The sequence below is a fragment of the Danaus plexippus genome, chromosome 5, assembly GCF_018135715.1.
Source record: "Danaus plexippus chromosome 5, MEX_DaPlex, whole genome shotgun sequence".
Classification (NCBI taxonomy): domain Eukaryota; kingdom Metazoa; phylum Arthropoda; class Insecta; order Lepidoptera; family Nymphalidae; genus Danaus; species Danaus plexippus.
In genome coordinates, this window is record NC_083539.1 from 3,110,280 (window position 1) to 3,127,914 (window position 17,635).

At 29.6% G+C, this 17,635-nt stretch overlaps 1 protein-coding gene across 2 annotated transcripts in view; it reads right to left on the bottom strand.

The window, feature by feature from the left end:
• Positions 1-17,635, bottom strand: part of LOC116769329 (suppressor of lurcher protein 1-like) — a 100,171-nt gene that overhangs the window by 17,754 nt on the left and 64,782 nt on the right. The window contains exon 1 of one of the 2 annotated variants that reach the window (XM_061529496.1): positions 12,515-12,696. The exons of the other annotated variant lie outside the window; for it this stretch is intronic. Coding sequence (XP_061385480.1) covers positions 12,515-12,614 — 100 coding nt within the window. The 5' untranslated portion in view covers positions 12,615-12,696. Of the gene's footprint in view, positions 1-12,514; positions 12,697-17,635 lie in introns of those variants that run through there. 2 annotated transcript variants of the gene reach the window in all.

Here is a 17,635-nt window from a genome sequence, read left to right on the forward strand (position 1 = left end):
AATTCAATCTGGGATAGTAAATTTTTAAAATTAACTATTACTCATAAATAACACAGTGGCATGAAAAATCTCTGCTTATCTTAATATCAACTATTTTAAAGTTAAAATAACGGCAATTTCTCAAATGAAATATTTGACCTAATTGCAGAGGAATTGTATGGATCTAACGAATATGGAAGATTTCTAAACGCTTGAGTTTAAAGTCGGGCTCTTTAAAATAATTTTGCTCCCGGCGTTTTGACTCAATAAAGGCTTCTATTTAAAGAAAATTTGACTTCTGTTATTCTTACTTTATTTGATATCTTTATTGGACGCTTTAGAAACTGAAAACCAATTTTTCTCCAACCTTTTGATATTAATACCAAATGATGAGGTTTTATTTTATAGATTTAGATGTGATGTAAGTCTAATAATAAGTTACTTTTATTTCCGGGCTTTTGCCTTATGTGCTTTTTATTTAGTATTCAAAGATATTTTATCTATTTACTAAATATCATTCTAATTCGTTAGCTACAAAGTAAACAGAAACAGATAGACGTTGTTCAATCAAATATATATTATTTATACATACTCCTCAAAATTTAAATATTATAAATTATATGATCTGCTTTTAAACTAGCTCAGTGAGTCGCTGTTGTTTATTTTTAAGTAGTATAATTCTGTTAATCGTGAGTATTTTTCGTTGAGAGAAAGTGAGACGTGATCCACCTCTATTTGCACGAAAAACATTTTGTCCTGTTTTTACATTGAGCGTAAAATATGTACATATGTATGAAAAAAATATATTCATTAAGACAACTGTTAATTTTGAAGTAGAGATCCTTCCTTTAGAGACGTTGTAACTTGTAAGTATTTTACGTTATGGACTAGGTTGGAATTAATAGAATCCTCTCGTAGCATGCCTTTGTGTTTCAAGTCACTTAGAATAATGCTTAGCGTGAGTTTACATACATTTCTTTGTATTCTTCTTATGATTTTCTTCCAACTAACTAAACCTAATGTATAAGTGTATTGTGTGTATACTCACAATTAGTACACACAGACCTATATATTTATATGTCTGTGTGTATTATTTGTGAGTATGTGTGTATGAGTGTCCAGGGTATTTGATTCCGCCAAAATAACCGATCCATTACTTTTCGACACATTTATTACTTAAAAGGTGGCGTCCAAGCTTCTTAAATAGTTGAAAATATTTCGTATGGAAATATAATTTTCTCACAAATCACAAGTAAAATATGAATCACCGATATGATGTGAATAATAATATTAAATAAAATAAAGTTCTATTTGAAACAATCCAACACTGAACTATTTATTTAACAGCAAATAGAAAATTGGACCGGAGCTGAGAGGCAATTTATCTCATCAATGTATATTGTATATCCGCTGTATTAAAAGATTACTCTATTTTTTGTTTGACATTTATTTTGCTTCATTGTTTGTATTCTGTTATTTTATCGATTTTTTTATAATTCGAACGCAGTTTAAGTGAGGTTTTATAAAATTAATTATTTTTTAATAAAGATATTTTAAAATGACCATTTATAAAAGTTTTTAAATAAATCCCATTGTTCTCTAAGTAAAATCAAAATCAAAGTTCATATATCCTAGCTACCGCAAATATTCATAGGTGGTTATAAATTTAGTTTTCCTTTTTAATATACAGGATGTCTCAAAATGACCACATCCCAGTGACACAGGAGTATATGTCGTTGGAGGTGTGAGAGTTCACTGTTTATTAATATCTGTTATTTTACTAAGTACCATGAAAAAACTATTTTTATTATTTTTAATTTCTACTACCATTAAGACTGTTTAGGTTTGTGTGTTTTTATGTGGATGTATTGATATATAGATATATGTTGAATTGATATAGGAACATAAATTTATTATTTAACTCATTGTTTACCTCGAAATATAACCTCAATCAAATCCCGGGTGAATAGCTTTCACAGAAATTTTTATATTTGTATTTCGTCTAGAGACGTTCAATTTAAATTGTGTTTCAAAATTACCTAGCATTCTAGAAAACCTTATATTCTGACCCAAAATTTCTAAATCGTGAAATATATTGATATCCTTATGAAGGTTAAAATATTTGCTTAAATTTAAATAAATATTTTGATATAATTGTAATATATCTGTAATCATTATTTATTATATTATAATAATATAGTTATGTTTTTCGTTAAGAGAGGAATGTGCACAAAATTCAACTCCGTGATATTTAAATGGATGGACCAGTTTTAACAACGTTATCGAAGACATGTTATATATATTTTATTTAAAATTAGAGTTCAAAGTTATCAGACTTCTGAAATATAAATATTAAATAAATTTGTAAATGACTTAGTTTGTGATATAAGTCTTAACTTCGAATACCTTTGTTTAACTATATTGGAACGGAGGAACATAGTTTAAAATTCCATCAACATTTTTTCATAATTCTCGGGTGTTCTGTTGAAAGTGGAGCGGGTTTAAATAACATTTTTACAGGTCTTTTATTGAATTTTTCGATTAATCCATGTAGAGAAGATTCTGGGAAAAATATAGTAAAAAATAATTGTTATATTTGAACAAGAAAGTTAAATGAGAATAAAAGTAAAAATAGTCAAACTGTATGGATAAAGTTTAAGTACTTTTCAAAGAAAGAAATGAGGTTGTTACAGTAAACACTTGCCTACACACTTTTAAAGTTTTATTCCTTTATTACGGTTTATAAAATAAATATAAATAAGATAAATATATATAATAATAATTAATTTTAATAATATAATTGAATTAAATATAGCATTTACTATTTGGTTCAAAGAATGTAAATTTCACTTTTCCAGTGTTTCGGTTTGTTTCTATTTCAAGGTGTTAACTTAGAGTGTGGAAATAGACAGGAAATATCTTATTTTTATTTACACGACCGCTACCCGATTCAGTACATCGTTTTGTTGCTTCTCGAAATACGGTGAGAGAGCGAGAGAGTATTTTATAGGTTCGAACATGCACTTATTAAATTAAAATAAGAGTTAAAATAATTTTGGAACTGTTTAATTCGTTGATTTCCGAGAAATGTGTTAATAGCACAAATACTATAATATTTTATATATTAAATTTGTTTTTAATTTGTGTTGAATGTACAAATAATTGACTGTGAAAATTTTTATGCAATAATTATTAAATATATAATTTAATGCATTATAATATAATGGAACGTTAAACGCATATTTTTTTCACAGTTTAATTTGATTATATTAAATAAACCACTTAATTACATGCCAACGGCGCTGTGGCTATCGTAAGGTGAGCAAAAATTAATAATTTAAATCATATGTTTCAATGTAATTTTTATTGAAATTTAACTTCAAATGATCCTTTGTGTATACAACGTCGAAACTAGATAAAATTCTTTTAACAGCCATCACTCACGACACACGAGAAAAAGACAAAGTTATTATAAAAGTATTGTTATATTATAAATGTTGAATAATGAAAATTATTTTCTACAAACAGACGGGTTACATAGTTATATAAAGTGATCACCCATCTAACTTTTTTAAATAAAAAAAAACTATCAGGTAAAATTGTATTTGTAACATAAATAAACATAAGATTTATGATATTTGTATTTGTTCCCAAATTAACGGAGTATTCAAATTATTGGTTATACAAAAAACATGAAAAATATGAATTGTTATGAAAATTTGGACATTGTTTTATCACAAAACTCAGTTCGTTACGTTTAAAGAGCAAACGAAGCAGTTTTTCATGTAATGAATTAAATCAATTTCAGTTGTTTTATTCCACCCCGTGCTAGTTTTCCCCAGATACGTCACCTGTAAAATATCTAAAGCACGTAATATACAAGTAGGTCAACGAGATTAAAAATTCCAAGTTCATAATAAATCACGGTTCTCTAATAAGCTTGTTAGTTTTGATATTGCAGCATTGTTTTTAAAACATACACTTTACTGAAAACATAAATAATGACACCCATTTCATGTCGGTGTTTGTTTGAAATTTATGAATGACTGCTTAGGTAAGAACCATCCATGTAAATACGGAACTTAATACACGAACTCCGTTAACAAATAAATAGCTGAATATATGGTAATGAGTTGTAAAAGTTTTAAAGTTTAACAAAGAGACACGAATAAACCTTAACATAATTACCTTCTTGTTCAGTCGAAATAGAATGAAATAACTTCAAGGACGTTAATGTGTTTATAATTTGTCCGTGAAAATATGTGAACAGTAAAAAAGCTCTCAAGTCTTTTTTGCTTGTGCTAAATTGTACTAAATATTTTTTAAAGACCTTCTCCATTTCGTGGAAAACTCTACGACCCTCTCAATAAGTGAGATTTAAACAAATTTTTGTTCTCAAAATTTTAAAAATACGTTGTTTTTAATGTATGTATAATCAATGAAAGTGATTATCACTGAAATGTAAAGTTTATGTATATACATCATATTATTATATTTCTTTAAGACAATGCTTCATAAATCATTTGAAAAAATATTGGAACATGTAATTTAATGATGTTTTACTATGAAATCGCAGTGCAATATTGTTCTTATACCACAATCAATAATAGTTTTTGATACTAGGTGAAGTGACCGACCTACCTAATGTAGTTATAAAAGCTTAATATTATTGTTGTTATAAGAAATGGAGAGCGCATTGTGATCTTATTTATATTTTTTTATAGACAACCAATTAAGACATAAAAATTTTGTTCAAGACGTTCCTGAGAATATAATCTAAACGTCTAAAGTATAGCCTTATAACAATGCAGAGTAAAATAAGACGGACGTTGAAATCATGCCAAATCCTTTTGCCAAACGCTTCCTTAATCAACATTCACATATTTGGGAGACAATTCATTTTATAACATGAATGCTTAACTCACAGATTGATAATTATAATATTTATAAGTACATTCCTTTCTTTTAAAACAGTAACGTTGAGAAATTAAAGAAGGATTTCTTCTTTACTGTAATTTATGTCATGTGGTATATATAGTATAGAAATAGATTTATTTGTGTTTAACACAGTTTGCTATTTAAAATCGATATTTGAAAACAGGTGAGTGTTTATGTTAACAACATTAATATGCAATTTCTATGATTGCATTGTTAATGTTGAAGCGATGTAACGCAACAACATTTATAATGCAAATAATATATTATATAATTCTTTAATTATAAATTCCGTCCTAATATCATAATTTTCAACGCTTTTGGTATATGATATCTCTTTAGTTTCATTTTAATCTACTTCCTATCTATTGTCAATTCATAAAAAATTTATTTCCATTCTTATTAATGGAAAAGTCCAATTTTATTAACCTTCTAGACTTTTTTAAGTGTAGATAATAAAATCCATTTAACAGTTATTATTTGAACTGGTTTTACAATCAACTGTTATCAGACTTGAATAATTGCAGAAGCCTTCAAATAAACGTTCCATATTAACTCTGATTGTATAATTAGTCTCAATTAAGTAAAGCCATTACTCTGATTTAAGCAAAAATATGTGATATGTCTCAAAATTAAATACGATTAAATTGTATCACATCTCATAAATATATAAGATAAAATCTGGTCAAGGAAGCAAATCCCGGATTGCTTCGGGAAAGCAATTTTTGTCCTCATTCCCAAAAAAGATCGAGTTACGGATCCGAAATATACTAGACAAATAGCCTTAACAAATACTATATCCAAAATCTTTTTCTCAGTTCTACAAACGAGAATGACGCGATTCATGCTCAGCAACAGGCATTTTAGGCAAAAACACCAGAAAGGGTTTTTACTCGATATTTCTGGATGCCTGGAACTCAACACTTTGCTGTCGGAGAGTTTAAAAGATGCTAGGTAAAGCGAGAGGCAAATAACAGTATGTTGGATAGACTTAGAGACTGTGTTGGGGTCGATACAACATGAATTAATGCTATTCGCGCTAAGATGGCCCAACTTTCCACTTCTAGTTAGTGATACTCAAAGTTAAAGTTTTCAAAAATAACTAAAGAAGTCCCTTCAGAAACTTTGAGTTACAATGTAGGACTATTTCAAGGTTGTTGTTTATCTCGAATAGTATTTAATATTGTAATTAATAGCTTAGTAGATAAACTGATCAGCAATGAGAAAAAAATATGATATCGGTTCAAGTTTAATAATAAATACACAGAATCCAGTTTAGCCTTCGCTGACGATCTCGCAATACTGACACGTAACCCCAAACATTGTCAAGTACTATAAGAGGAAGTGGATAACTTTTGTGAGTCGACAGATGGATTGAGGACAAAATCAAATAAATGTCACTATCGGTATCTCGGTAAGCAGAATACAAGATATACCTCATACGATCCGGGATTATCGTTATGCGGTCAATGCGTTTCTACGGTTACGGAAAATGTACCATTTAAATATCTCAATCGTCAGATTGATAATATAGGTCGTACTCCATCTTAAGAAGAAATTGTAGATAGCTTTTTAAACGATCTTAACAAGGTCGATAGCCAACGTAGATGGATCAGTAACGTCAAAAAAGCTTGGATCTACGACAATTTCTTAACTACACGTTTAGCCCATTTACCAAATTAGATGCTGGCGCCATAAACATGTTAAAGTTGTGGCTGGGGTTCGCGGTATCGGCTGATTCATCAGCTTTATTCAGGGATCGCAATAGTTTTAGGATGAGACTAAAAAGTCCATCGGAGCTCCTTAAACACCTAAGAGTTTCCAAGAGACATGTCCTGGGGAAATCCCATGATGGAGTCGTTGCCTCGCTCCCAAACACAAAGATGCCCCAGAGCTATAGTCAAGACTTAAATTCCGTAAGCAGTTTAAGATAGGATCATAAAGTAGCAGAGTAGGGTTAGTATCGGGTAGGAAGGTCAAAGATACGGATATATTGAAGTCTTTTATTCAGCAAGAGGAGAATGGTAAATATAAGATCTAATCATAGGAGATTTTTGCATCGCATTAGCAGTAAAATGGCGCACCTTAATTTATGAGGTGCTGCCAGTATCTCAATGCGTTCTAAATGACTCTCCCAGATCAGAGTAATTTAGTAAGGTGGGGTAAAGGTACCAAAAAAATTTCTATATCTGTAGGAAGGCAGTTGGAACTGCTAAGCATTTGCTGATGTAGGATACTCCTGGATAGCCGCCAATACTCGCGTCGTCACGATAGGATTCTGGAAATCATACGTGAAGCGGTTATTCTTTCGGTAGCCAGAGCGCAAAGGGAAATAACCACAAACGAGTGATTAGTAGGTTTTGTGAGCAAAAGGCACTAGAGCTACAAAATCAAACGTCAAGCCTTACTCTATCCTTAAAGCGGCTTCGGATTGGACTACAATGATGGATATGTATAGAAATAATACAAAATATCAGACTCCAAACTCTCTCTACAACCCACTTAAAGACTTGGGCCCGTCTAGAACTAATATCATTTCATTCTTGGAACGTACTTCGAAGTCAGCCCTAGCCCTTTTCAAATTTGGTTAGATTGAGAGAGGAGCTTGGACGGTGGAGGTGAGCGTTTAACGCGCGTTATATAGGGGCCCCTTAAACCTACACCTGGGTCACAAGTCCCAGGCACTGTTGAAGCTTCTCTCTCTGCAACGCGATGGACCCACACGGTGAATCCATTGAATGCTAAGAGGTTTCGTCTCATAATATATAATTGGTATAAAATTTATTTATTTTCTGCAAGTGTTTATATGATGGATGGTGTTTTTAGCTATGAATTATGATCGTCTAAACAAAGGTCGCCTTCCTTAATGTTGTTAATATTATAAGGAACATTTTATATTGTATTAAATGAGTATACTTTCACAATGGCACTGTTGAAAATAAAAACAGAGCGAAACTGTTTTGTTACCAAATTGCCTTCTAACTTGCAGAGTCACGTATTTTAAAGCAGAACTTTATTCGCACGACATTTGAAGCTTTTCCAGAATTACTTCTTAAAATTACTTACAATTATTTACGAAATTCCATGCGTTTAATGAGGTATTATTGTTTTGATTTTGGAACCCAAAAATTTCAAATTTTATTTGTAACAAATTAATTAACACCGTGCAAAACCGCCGTTTAAAATTCACAATGTATATTTTAGATAATCTATTTATTATTATAAACATATTTTGATAATGAAATATTTATTACAACATATTCTTTCTGGTAAATTAATATTTCATTTTGTCATAAATAACAGGGATAGTGATGTAGTTGTCCCGGCGTTCGATCAATTACGTTGGTTTAGCGATGTCCAAGCAAGACCAAGTCGGGTGATCAAATACGGTAATACGATATTGGCATTTGAATCCCTCGGTACTTTCAAGAGCTAAGGATTTTGTATATCAAACATCTAGTGTCTGATTTCAGTAAAATACAGTACATATATCAAAATATTAAAATTATTATTTATAAAATATTTATAATAAAAGGAAAATGTTTGGACGTCTTTTATCATTAAATTATTTAAGGCTTGACACTAGTATAGGATGCAGGTTGATAGACTTCTAAAACTATATGATAGAATAGATATCACTATGAATTATGATCCATTACAATCATATCTCTAACCAAAACAATTCTCAAACATTCTGAGTCGTGGGGAAACATTTCAACTTCCGAAGTTTACGGAGTCTTTAGTTATGCATGGGTCGATCCCAAGCCTTTGTTAATTATGACGTCGCTCATGCTTTACAGGTTGTTTAGCGCTGAATTTAATATGACTTTGAAATTCGCTTTCTATATCTACTTATACTTGTTGATTGTGACTGTTTGCTTTGATTTGCAAATGCGTAGAATTGCTTACGGTTATTTGAGAGGCGTGTCAATTATATATTGGGAGATATGTTAAATAAGTATATGACCGCACTATATTTAATATAATTGTTTCAACCAGAATATTTATTTCGCAGTGATATCATATAAATGTAATTATCTTTTAAGCATTATTGTTTTGCTAGCTGTCAACGTTTTCATTAAACTGCTTAGTTGTTGTTTATTATATACTGTTGAAATAAAAAATGCCGAATGTACAATATAAATGTACGTATACATGAAAAACAATCATTTATAAAAACGCTATGAAATATTTTAAATACACTTGAAAGGCGTAGCAGTACGTATATCATGGAAGCGTCTTTTTTCTTTTTAAAAAGCACCGGCTTTGTAAACCAAAAAAGGTCAAAGCAGGGGTATAGTTAGGTTAAAGGAAAAGATTTTTAAAACTGCTATTTATATGAGGGAACAGATAAAATAGGGTCGTGTTTACACAAGGAGCCAAAAATTTTAAGGTACTAATACGGAATCCGGTTTATTTTTTTTATGATACGAGATTTATTCGAATGTCCCTTGAATAAATATCAAGTTTCTTTTTTTATTGTTGAGTTTTATATTGGGTGTCATAAATATTTGTGTTCACAATTTAAGATTCACTAATGTAAGCTGTATACAACACAATTTAGGCTAAAAATTGGAGCACTCCAACGCCCATGATATTCGAGACTCCCAAGAGCAGCGGTACTCCCAGCACTTCGTGCATATTTATCACAATTTGTAGACGTAGCTAATGACCTCATGTTAAATAAATGAAAAATACTGCCATAAAACACGCTTTAACTCCTCCTTTTCTTTATTCTATCTTCATTTACGCTGTTTAATTAACAGAGTTTAGCTTGTAACGATGTTAATAGTAATTTAATATGCGGATCCAGTATGGGATAAAACATTTTAATATTTCTAATTGATCTGGATAGTGATTTATCTTTAAAATGTTAAAAAACAATTTGCAATATATAATCTAATACTGTCATTATTATGTATATCGTACCTGTTCGTTACTTTCATGTTAATTAATATGTAACGGTAAATATTTAAACAATAATTATTGCATAATGAGTCACTAATTGGCGGAGATGAATCTCACTCCTCCCTGTTCTCCCCATCTTATTTCAATATACAACAGTGTTAATTATAATATGCTTTGAGAGAAAGATCTAAATCAAAATCCATCAAGTAAAATCAGCAACACATTTGTATTACTCGATATAAAAATCTTCATATAAAATTTCAACTAACACACAAAATTAAATATATATATATATATATATATAAAAAACGATTTTCATATTACGATGAAAATCCAAAACAGCATAAAAAAAAAACATCAAAAGATCCAATATATTTTTCAATACTTTCTGAATTTATATTCAAGTGGGTTATAAAATGTTTTTACGCCGTTTCTACAGATCTGTGGGTGACATGTAAGATTTGTGACCCTTGCGGTTGAGGGGAACTTTTCTCAGTTTCAAACCTGCACTTAACTTTTACCTGTACGAAAGAACAACAGGAGCTCAAGCAGAATTTGTTTCTTTGAATATTACCTAATATTACTTAAAATAATAATGTTAATGTAGCTTACGAGGCTTAGTGATGTGGAGCTTCATGCTTTAATTGTATAATAAATATAGTTGATATACAATATACACTAAAAAAATACATTTAGGGTTGACAGAAACTGTATTAATATTTATAACTTCATCAGGGTTTAATGACATTAGAATATATAATTTCGAGTTACAAGAATCAATCACAGCCTTTATAAAATATGAATCACATTCTAAGGAAGATTTATTTTTGTTAAAATTTTCTCAGAGGTACGGTTTAATATTAATTCGTGCTTTATAATACTGTCTCTGAGTTAGATAGATTACAATGCAATTTCCTACTGATCTCAGATTTAAGGACAGTGATCGATAGTTTCAGCACTTAATATTAGTTTAAAGTATATTAATACATTGTACACAAGACTATTTCTTATAATATATGACTGAAATATATCAGGATTATGTCCGTAATAATTTAGGATTCTATTTGGAGAGCTCTTCGTAAAATATATTATGGTGAATGAGTTACTCTTATGCGAGAGATATTGTAATTCTGTATTGCTTTTATTTGCTTCCTCCATAAAAATAAAGTATTAGTGAATAAACTGATAATAAACATAATGTTGTGAGCCCAATTTAGTCTTAGATTTAATCAATACGATAATATTAGGAGTACAAGATCAGAAGTGATTTTGCTCATAATTTAACCATTAAAACATTAGCACTAATTTACGGTTGATTACACAAAATTCCAAAAATATTATTATCTGATACAGCAATAAAGTTAAGACACAGAAAAAATAATATTCTCAATTCATCATGGTAATATATGTCAGGGATATGTTGTAAAGAAAAGTGTCATGTTTTTACTAAGAAAGCGTTGAACGCTCTTGCCGCGAGGATCTATGTTTCTTAAAGAAGTAGGTGAATCAGTCTGTTGGTTACTATACATATGTACAAACGGTTGCGGTTACAAATGCTTTTAGCCAACTTCGCAAACATTCGTTAATTAAGGATAATGGAAAAAGCCTAAAAATTTTAAAGTTATACATGTTGAGAATTATAAATGCTAGTATGTACTGTGGTCAACTACTTTATTTTTTGTACTTTACTTTTAACAAACAGAAATACAGACGTAAACTTTTAAAAAAATTATGTGGACTTAGGTATCGTATTTGCTTTCATATGCGTTTAGTGTAAATCTGGTAAGTAATTCGTAATTACAAACGAACAATTCAATTTTATTTATTAGTAAAGATGACATTCAATTCTTTTATTATCAATGTGACCTAAATATTGCTCTAAAGTAGAAACTTTTGAAATAGGAAACCTAATTGTCTTGTTATATGCGACATTAATTTTTTGGCACACTAAACATGCCTATAACATAACTGGCCGTTGCACATATAATCCCTTTTATTAGTAATTCAAATCTCATCTGTTAAAAATTCATCGAATGGTGATGAAACATGATATGAAACAACGTAATTTAAGAGTACAACACAATGTTAGAAAATTTTAATATCCAAAGGGTTTCTAAATAACGATTAACATTATTGAAATTCACATTTTAAGCATCATGTATAAAATGTATGTACGAAATTTTATAATCAACACTTCGGCAAGTTGTGAAATTAAAAATATATATATATTGTTGCGAACCAATGTGTGCTTGCGAAGGAATCCATCTGGTGGTCGACTGTGAAGAAAAACAGGGTCAGGAAATGTAGTATATTTTCTTTACTTCTTTAAATTGATGAATCACAAACGAAACGAAACAAAACGAAACGTCGGGAGTATGTAGTTTTTTACAAAAATAAATCACGCGTACTTTATCCGAAAAATACTAGTTTCATTTAAATGAATCACAAACTATTGTAATTTAAGGGTAAATAACACAAAATACGGTAATTACATTTTAAATTAGTTGTTTCATTAAATTATAGATTACTATTATTTTAAAAAGAGAATCAAAAAATTGTTTTTAAATTTCGAAGTCAAAATTTTTATGAAAATATAAATTAAGTTAATTAAAACTTTACTCTATGGCAGACTGTACAGTTGCACTGTCACAGTTAAGTAACAATTGATTTATTTTGTTTTCAAATAACTTACCTATATATCTGCTAGCGCTTTTGGCCATAGTTTCGGTTAGTTGGCAGCAGAAGGAAAAGGAAACGAAGCTCAAGAACAACCCCTGATATGTTCTGATCATAGCTCCACTTTAAACTTTACTGTTGTAACATAACTTCACGAGCCGCACATTCTCAGACGCTCAGGTGAAGGTCGAGAGACTTCGGTGGTTGAAAAGCGACTGATTCTGTTGAGGGAAACAGCTCTGCGCAGTGCAGCCAAAGTTCACTCTTACTGTTCCATTTTAACTAGCTTTTTAGATGTGTATTTGCAGCTAGTTAGCCTTAGTTTGCTCGGATGACTTAAGCTAATACTGTTGTCGAATTAATGAGACACTATAATTAAATATTCGTTTAGAATGCATTAATTTACAAATATGCTATTATATTTTTTGAGCAATATTTTGGGCAAGCCCAAAGAGATCATCAATTTATTTTAATCATTACGTTTAGTCAATCGAAGCTTAATGTTTGTACATATTAATTTTTAATAAAAAAAAATATGACTATCTACCTGATATCTCATAATTTAAAGTGAAACATAAGTTTGCTTTATACGTTAAATATTCTTTAAAAAAAGTTTCGAAAAAAAAGACAGCTGAATGATAGCGGCGAAAACTCGAAAGAGAATTCGTTTTTCAAGTTTAAAGGTATTGCCACTTGTATCAGTCGCTTGCTCGCAATTTATGTATGGCCCGTTCTTAGATACCTATACACGGAAACTGTAAAAATAAGACTCTTGCCTTGCTTTCAATGAGTTTTAAAATAGACTCCCTAGATAACATTCGAGTGACGGTACACGAAAAATGAAAAGATTGCTATTCATAAAACTAATAGTACTGAACGTTGTCATTTATATTTATATTAAAAATGAATCTTATTTATAAAATATACTTTTAAAGTAATTAAAACAAATAACTCAAATAATTAATTTTGTATGTCTATAATTTTTTGCGGACTCGTAGTAAGTAAGTTATCCTAAAGACCCATTTATCCTTTCGCTTTATACTTGTAGTAATCTTAATATTTTATAAATAGATATTTTAAACTTATAACAAATAATTCTGGAAATAATGAACTTATGTTTTAGTGTAAATTGTTGTCTATAATTCAAATTCCTCGTTTTCATGCATAAACTATGAGTTTTGTTGTTGTGTTTTCACTTATGGTCTTCTTAATTTTGATACATCTAAGTTCCTTGATATGAAAAAATAAATTTATTTACAGCACTAAACTATTTATCTCTTGATAATAATGCTGTCATAACCCTCTAAACGTAATATTAATTTTAGACGTGAATTAAAATAAAAATCTGAACACAAAACTCGGACAAAAACAAAAATAGTATGATACAATAACTATCATATTATTAAAGGAACTACTATTTAGTATACGTTTGATGATCTCCCCTATATATCTTATACTATTTTGAAAATAATTTAAATTCTGAATCGGGAGAGCTGATGACCGTAAAATTGCTTCAGAAATCACACGTATTTTAGGGCCCCGTGGAAACTTACGATAATATGCATATGTTACAGATACCAACTTTTGATTGTAAATATATTAAAAAATTACCTGCAAGTGAGACAATATAATTTTTTAAATAGGCTGCTCGCTTTTAGTCCACATATAAAATTAGCTAATTTTTGTGGTACTACTCATTAAAAATTAATAAACTAGACATGGAGTGTACCTAGTCGTTGATATTCGAGTTAACTCTATAGTTACGTGAGTATTAAAGATGGTAAGTTTATTATAAATTGAAAAAAAATTCATGTGACGTCCTATTTTTGGTTAAAATATTAATCTAATGATTTTAACAATTAAGATGTATTGATAAGAACGTGTATATAAATTTAAAATCCAAAAAACGACAACAGCATTAACGATTCAATGCAAAAAGAAATTACCATGAGACCTAAATCAGCATATTTATGCCGATAGCAAAAGTACAGGACTGTCAACCACATTCATCTATGTAGAAACGAAATATTCATTTAGAACTAGCAGACATCAAATAGCAACAAACACGAGGTCTTTACAAATCTCTCCAGCTGGTTAGTGCGGAGATGAGTGACCACAACTCTCCTGAGCTAGATTTTATACATCACATATGTACAGTAGGACGGGATTGGGTTAATGAAACGAGAAACTGACATAAATGGAATTTTCTAGACAAAATCTGTTACTAGCTGGCTGTCTTTGAAAGCTCTCTAATGTTTAAGGTTTAAAATATTTTATGTAAAACTTTTTATAATAAATAGGATATTAATTTATTAATTACTGTTTTAACTACCAATCTGATAGAGTTGTATTATTATTATCTTCACTGATTTGGTTTAAATAAGGTATAAAAAATATTTCTGTTTTTAAGTGATCATAACTATGAACTTTGATGCAAAACTTTACCGAATCGGAAACACTACAAAACTAATTTAGGGTTGTGATCAAAAAACAAACAAACAAATCTTTCTCGTAGATTGTATAATGTTGTGATTTTATTTTATTCCAATTTAACAACCATTGTTTTAAAGGTAAAAAATAGGCTGTTTTTAATAACACGCGGCTTATATAATAGAAAACTGATAGGCTGTTATATCCACAAAGTCCAATCAAGCGTTGTTTAATACAAAGCATATTAAAATTTAAAATATGTCTGTTATTTCAGCTGGCTTTTAATAAATATTTTTTATGTATCAATTAATTATTATCTCATATTAATAATGAAATAAATTTTTCTTAGCCTAATATTCATAAAATAGTTTTATTTCTCTTGTGACTATAAATAAATCATAGATAAAAAAAATTGGACCCAACTTCTGAGATATCACAAAGTTTTTGATGACAATACAACTTTCACGTTTATTTTTATTCATATTTTACTTAGTCTTCCTCTATTCTTTCTTTTGTGCAAAATTGCCTTCAAAGAGTTATAATTCTTGGTGACCTCCAATGTCTACACTTTTGCTTAATTCCATATTTCAAATTCAGTTCTGTTTTGAATACCATTCAATTTATTTAATCTATTCCAATTCAATTGAATATTTGCATTTTATTTCGTATCTTGCGTCATTTCACGTCTCTAGGTCGGCCATTTGTATTTCATAACAATTATATACGTATGTTTACATATTAATTTAGATCCATATAAAGTAAGCTACATTTGGTTGTTTCTCGTGAATGCTATTGTGTTTCTTTTGTGTTCTGCTCCGTCAGTTTCATTCTTTTTAATGTACGTAACGGTTTCATTATCAGTAGTACCTCTTTGTGTTATTTTAATTAAAATAGCTTTTTTATTTTGTTATATGTAATATTATGAAAATTTTGAGAAATTCCTGATTTGTCCGTTAAACTTTTGTAGCCAAGACCAATTGGGTTCTAAGAGAGAGAGTGATATCTGAGCTAGTTCATATATAAAATGCTGTGTGTTGATTACATATAAAACTGCGTAAACATTTTTATAAATTATAAATTGTTGTCTTAAATATTCAGCATCAATCGTTCATTATACGCGGTTTTTGTTTTGATTGAAACGTGAAAGCTTGAACAACTCATTACATCACTATTGCAGAAGTTTTGGCGGGATATGACAATATTTAAAAACTTCTATGAAAAAGGGTTCTAAATATATATTTTGCATATAAATACTGAATGTTAACCAATATTTTTTTGGTAATATCGCTCTGATTGAATCAACGTATAGTTTTATAATTATGTAATATGTTAAGCTTAATAAAACAAACGTTGATGTATTCGAAATTCAAATAAACTTAAATTCTGGGACTTCCTAAAAAAGTTTACCCTAATTAGTGACACTTTAATATGTATCTAGAATTATCATATCAAAAATAAAAGTATACTCTAAATTACAATTAATTATGCTCAATTATTTTTACTTTTCATCTCTAAGTTATTGGGAAAAACTTAACATGTTTCAAAGAAAAGAACAATATGCTAAGATTACAAAATAATCATAATAAAGTAGAAATTTATTTATGATATTTTTTTGTTTTATATGATTTGTTTTTGCTACGGTCGTAGTATTTTTTGAAATCACATTCCTTAATGACAGCCTTGGAAACATCCGGCTATGGACAATGCTGTAATTTTCCTTAACGTTTTTCTTTAATAGGATCTCATAATTAATGTTTCCAGAAACGTTCTATCGAATTTATTTTTTCTTAATCCTAAACGATTGAAGTCATTAGTAGTTTTTGCATTTGTATTTTTTCATCGCGTCCATATAATTAATTTACATTTATTAATTAATAATTTCGAAGTAGTTTTCATGTCCAAAAAACTTGCTTTTGTTTGATAGAGCCTTTATCAGTAATAATGTAACAGTAATAATTGTGATATTTTATGTTTTAAATAAAGACTCAGGTAAGACCACATAGAAAATTAGTGGAAGTGTGAAAGTAGGTATTTAGGAGAGTTTGAATGGTCTGCTTCCAACGAAGGTAAAAGTACCCAAAGAAGGATGCAATATTTATCTAGTAACGACCTTCAAGAAGGTGATGTAAAGGAATACAACAATTATAGGGGAGTAAAGTTGACCACTCACACTATAATAGTATGAGAGCAAATAAGAGAGCGACGTCTAAGAGAAGAGAGAATCAACTCAGAAGGGTTAAAATGGCCACTGGTCTCAGCACTTATATCTTAGGATACCTCTTAAATAAACATATAAAACAGTTATAAGCAAATTAGTATTCACCTACGAATGAGAACAGTGAGAAGTAATTGCATATAGAAGACATGAGAATGAGCCAGACGTATGAATTAACAAGAATAGAAAGGATAAGGATTGGATATGTTACAGGCAGTCTCAAAGTGAAACTGGTGATAGAAAAACTGGAAGGAAAACGTTTGTCGTTATAAAGGAATATAGTGAGAAGTTCGAAATGTGTGTAAGTTACGAGCATGGATGTTGAATTGTCACGGATTCATAGTGAGCAGAAGGCCAAAGAAACTTGGTTGGGGTATATAAGAGAGGTTATAAAAGATGGACTTGTTAGTGATAAGACTTCAAATGATAGAGATATATGAAAGTTAGACATATTCCAGCGACCCCAAGTAACTTGGGTCAAGGGCTGGAGAA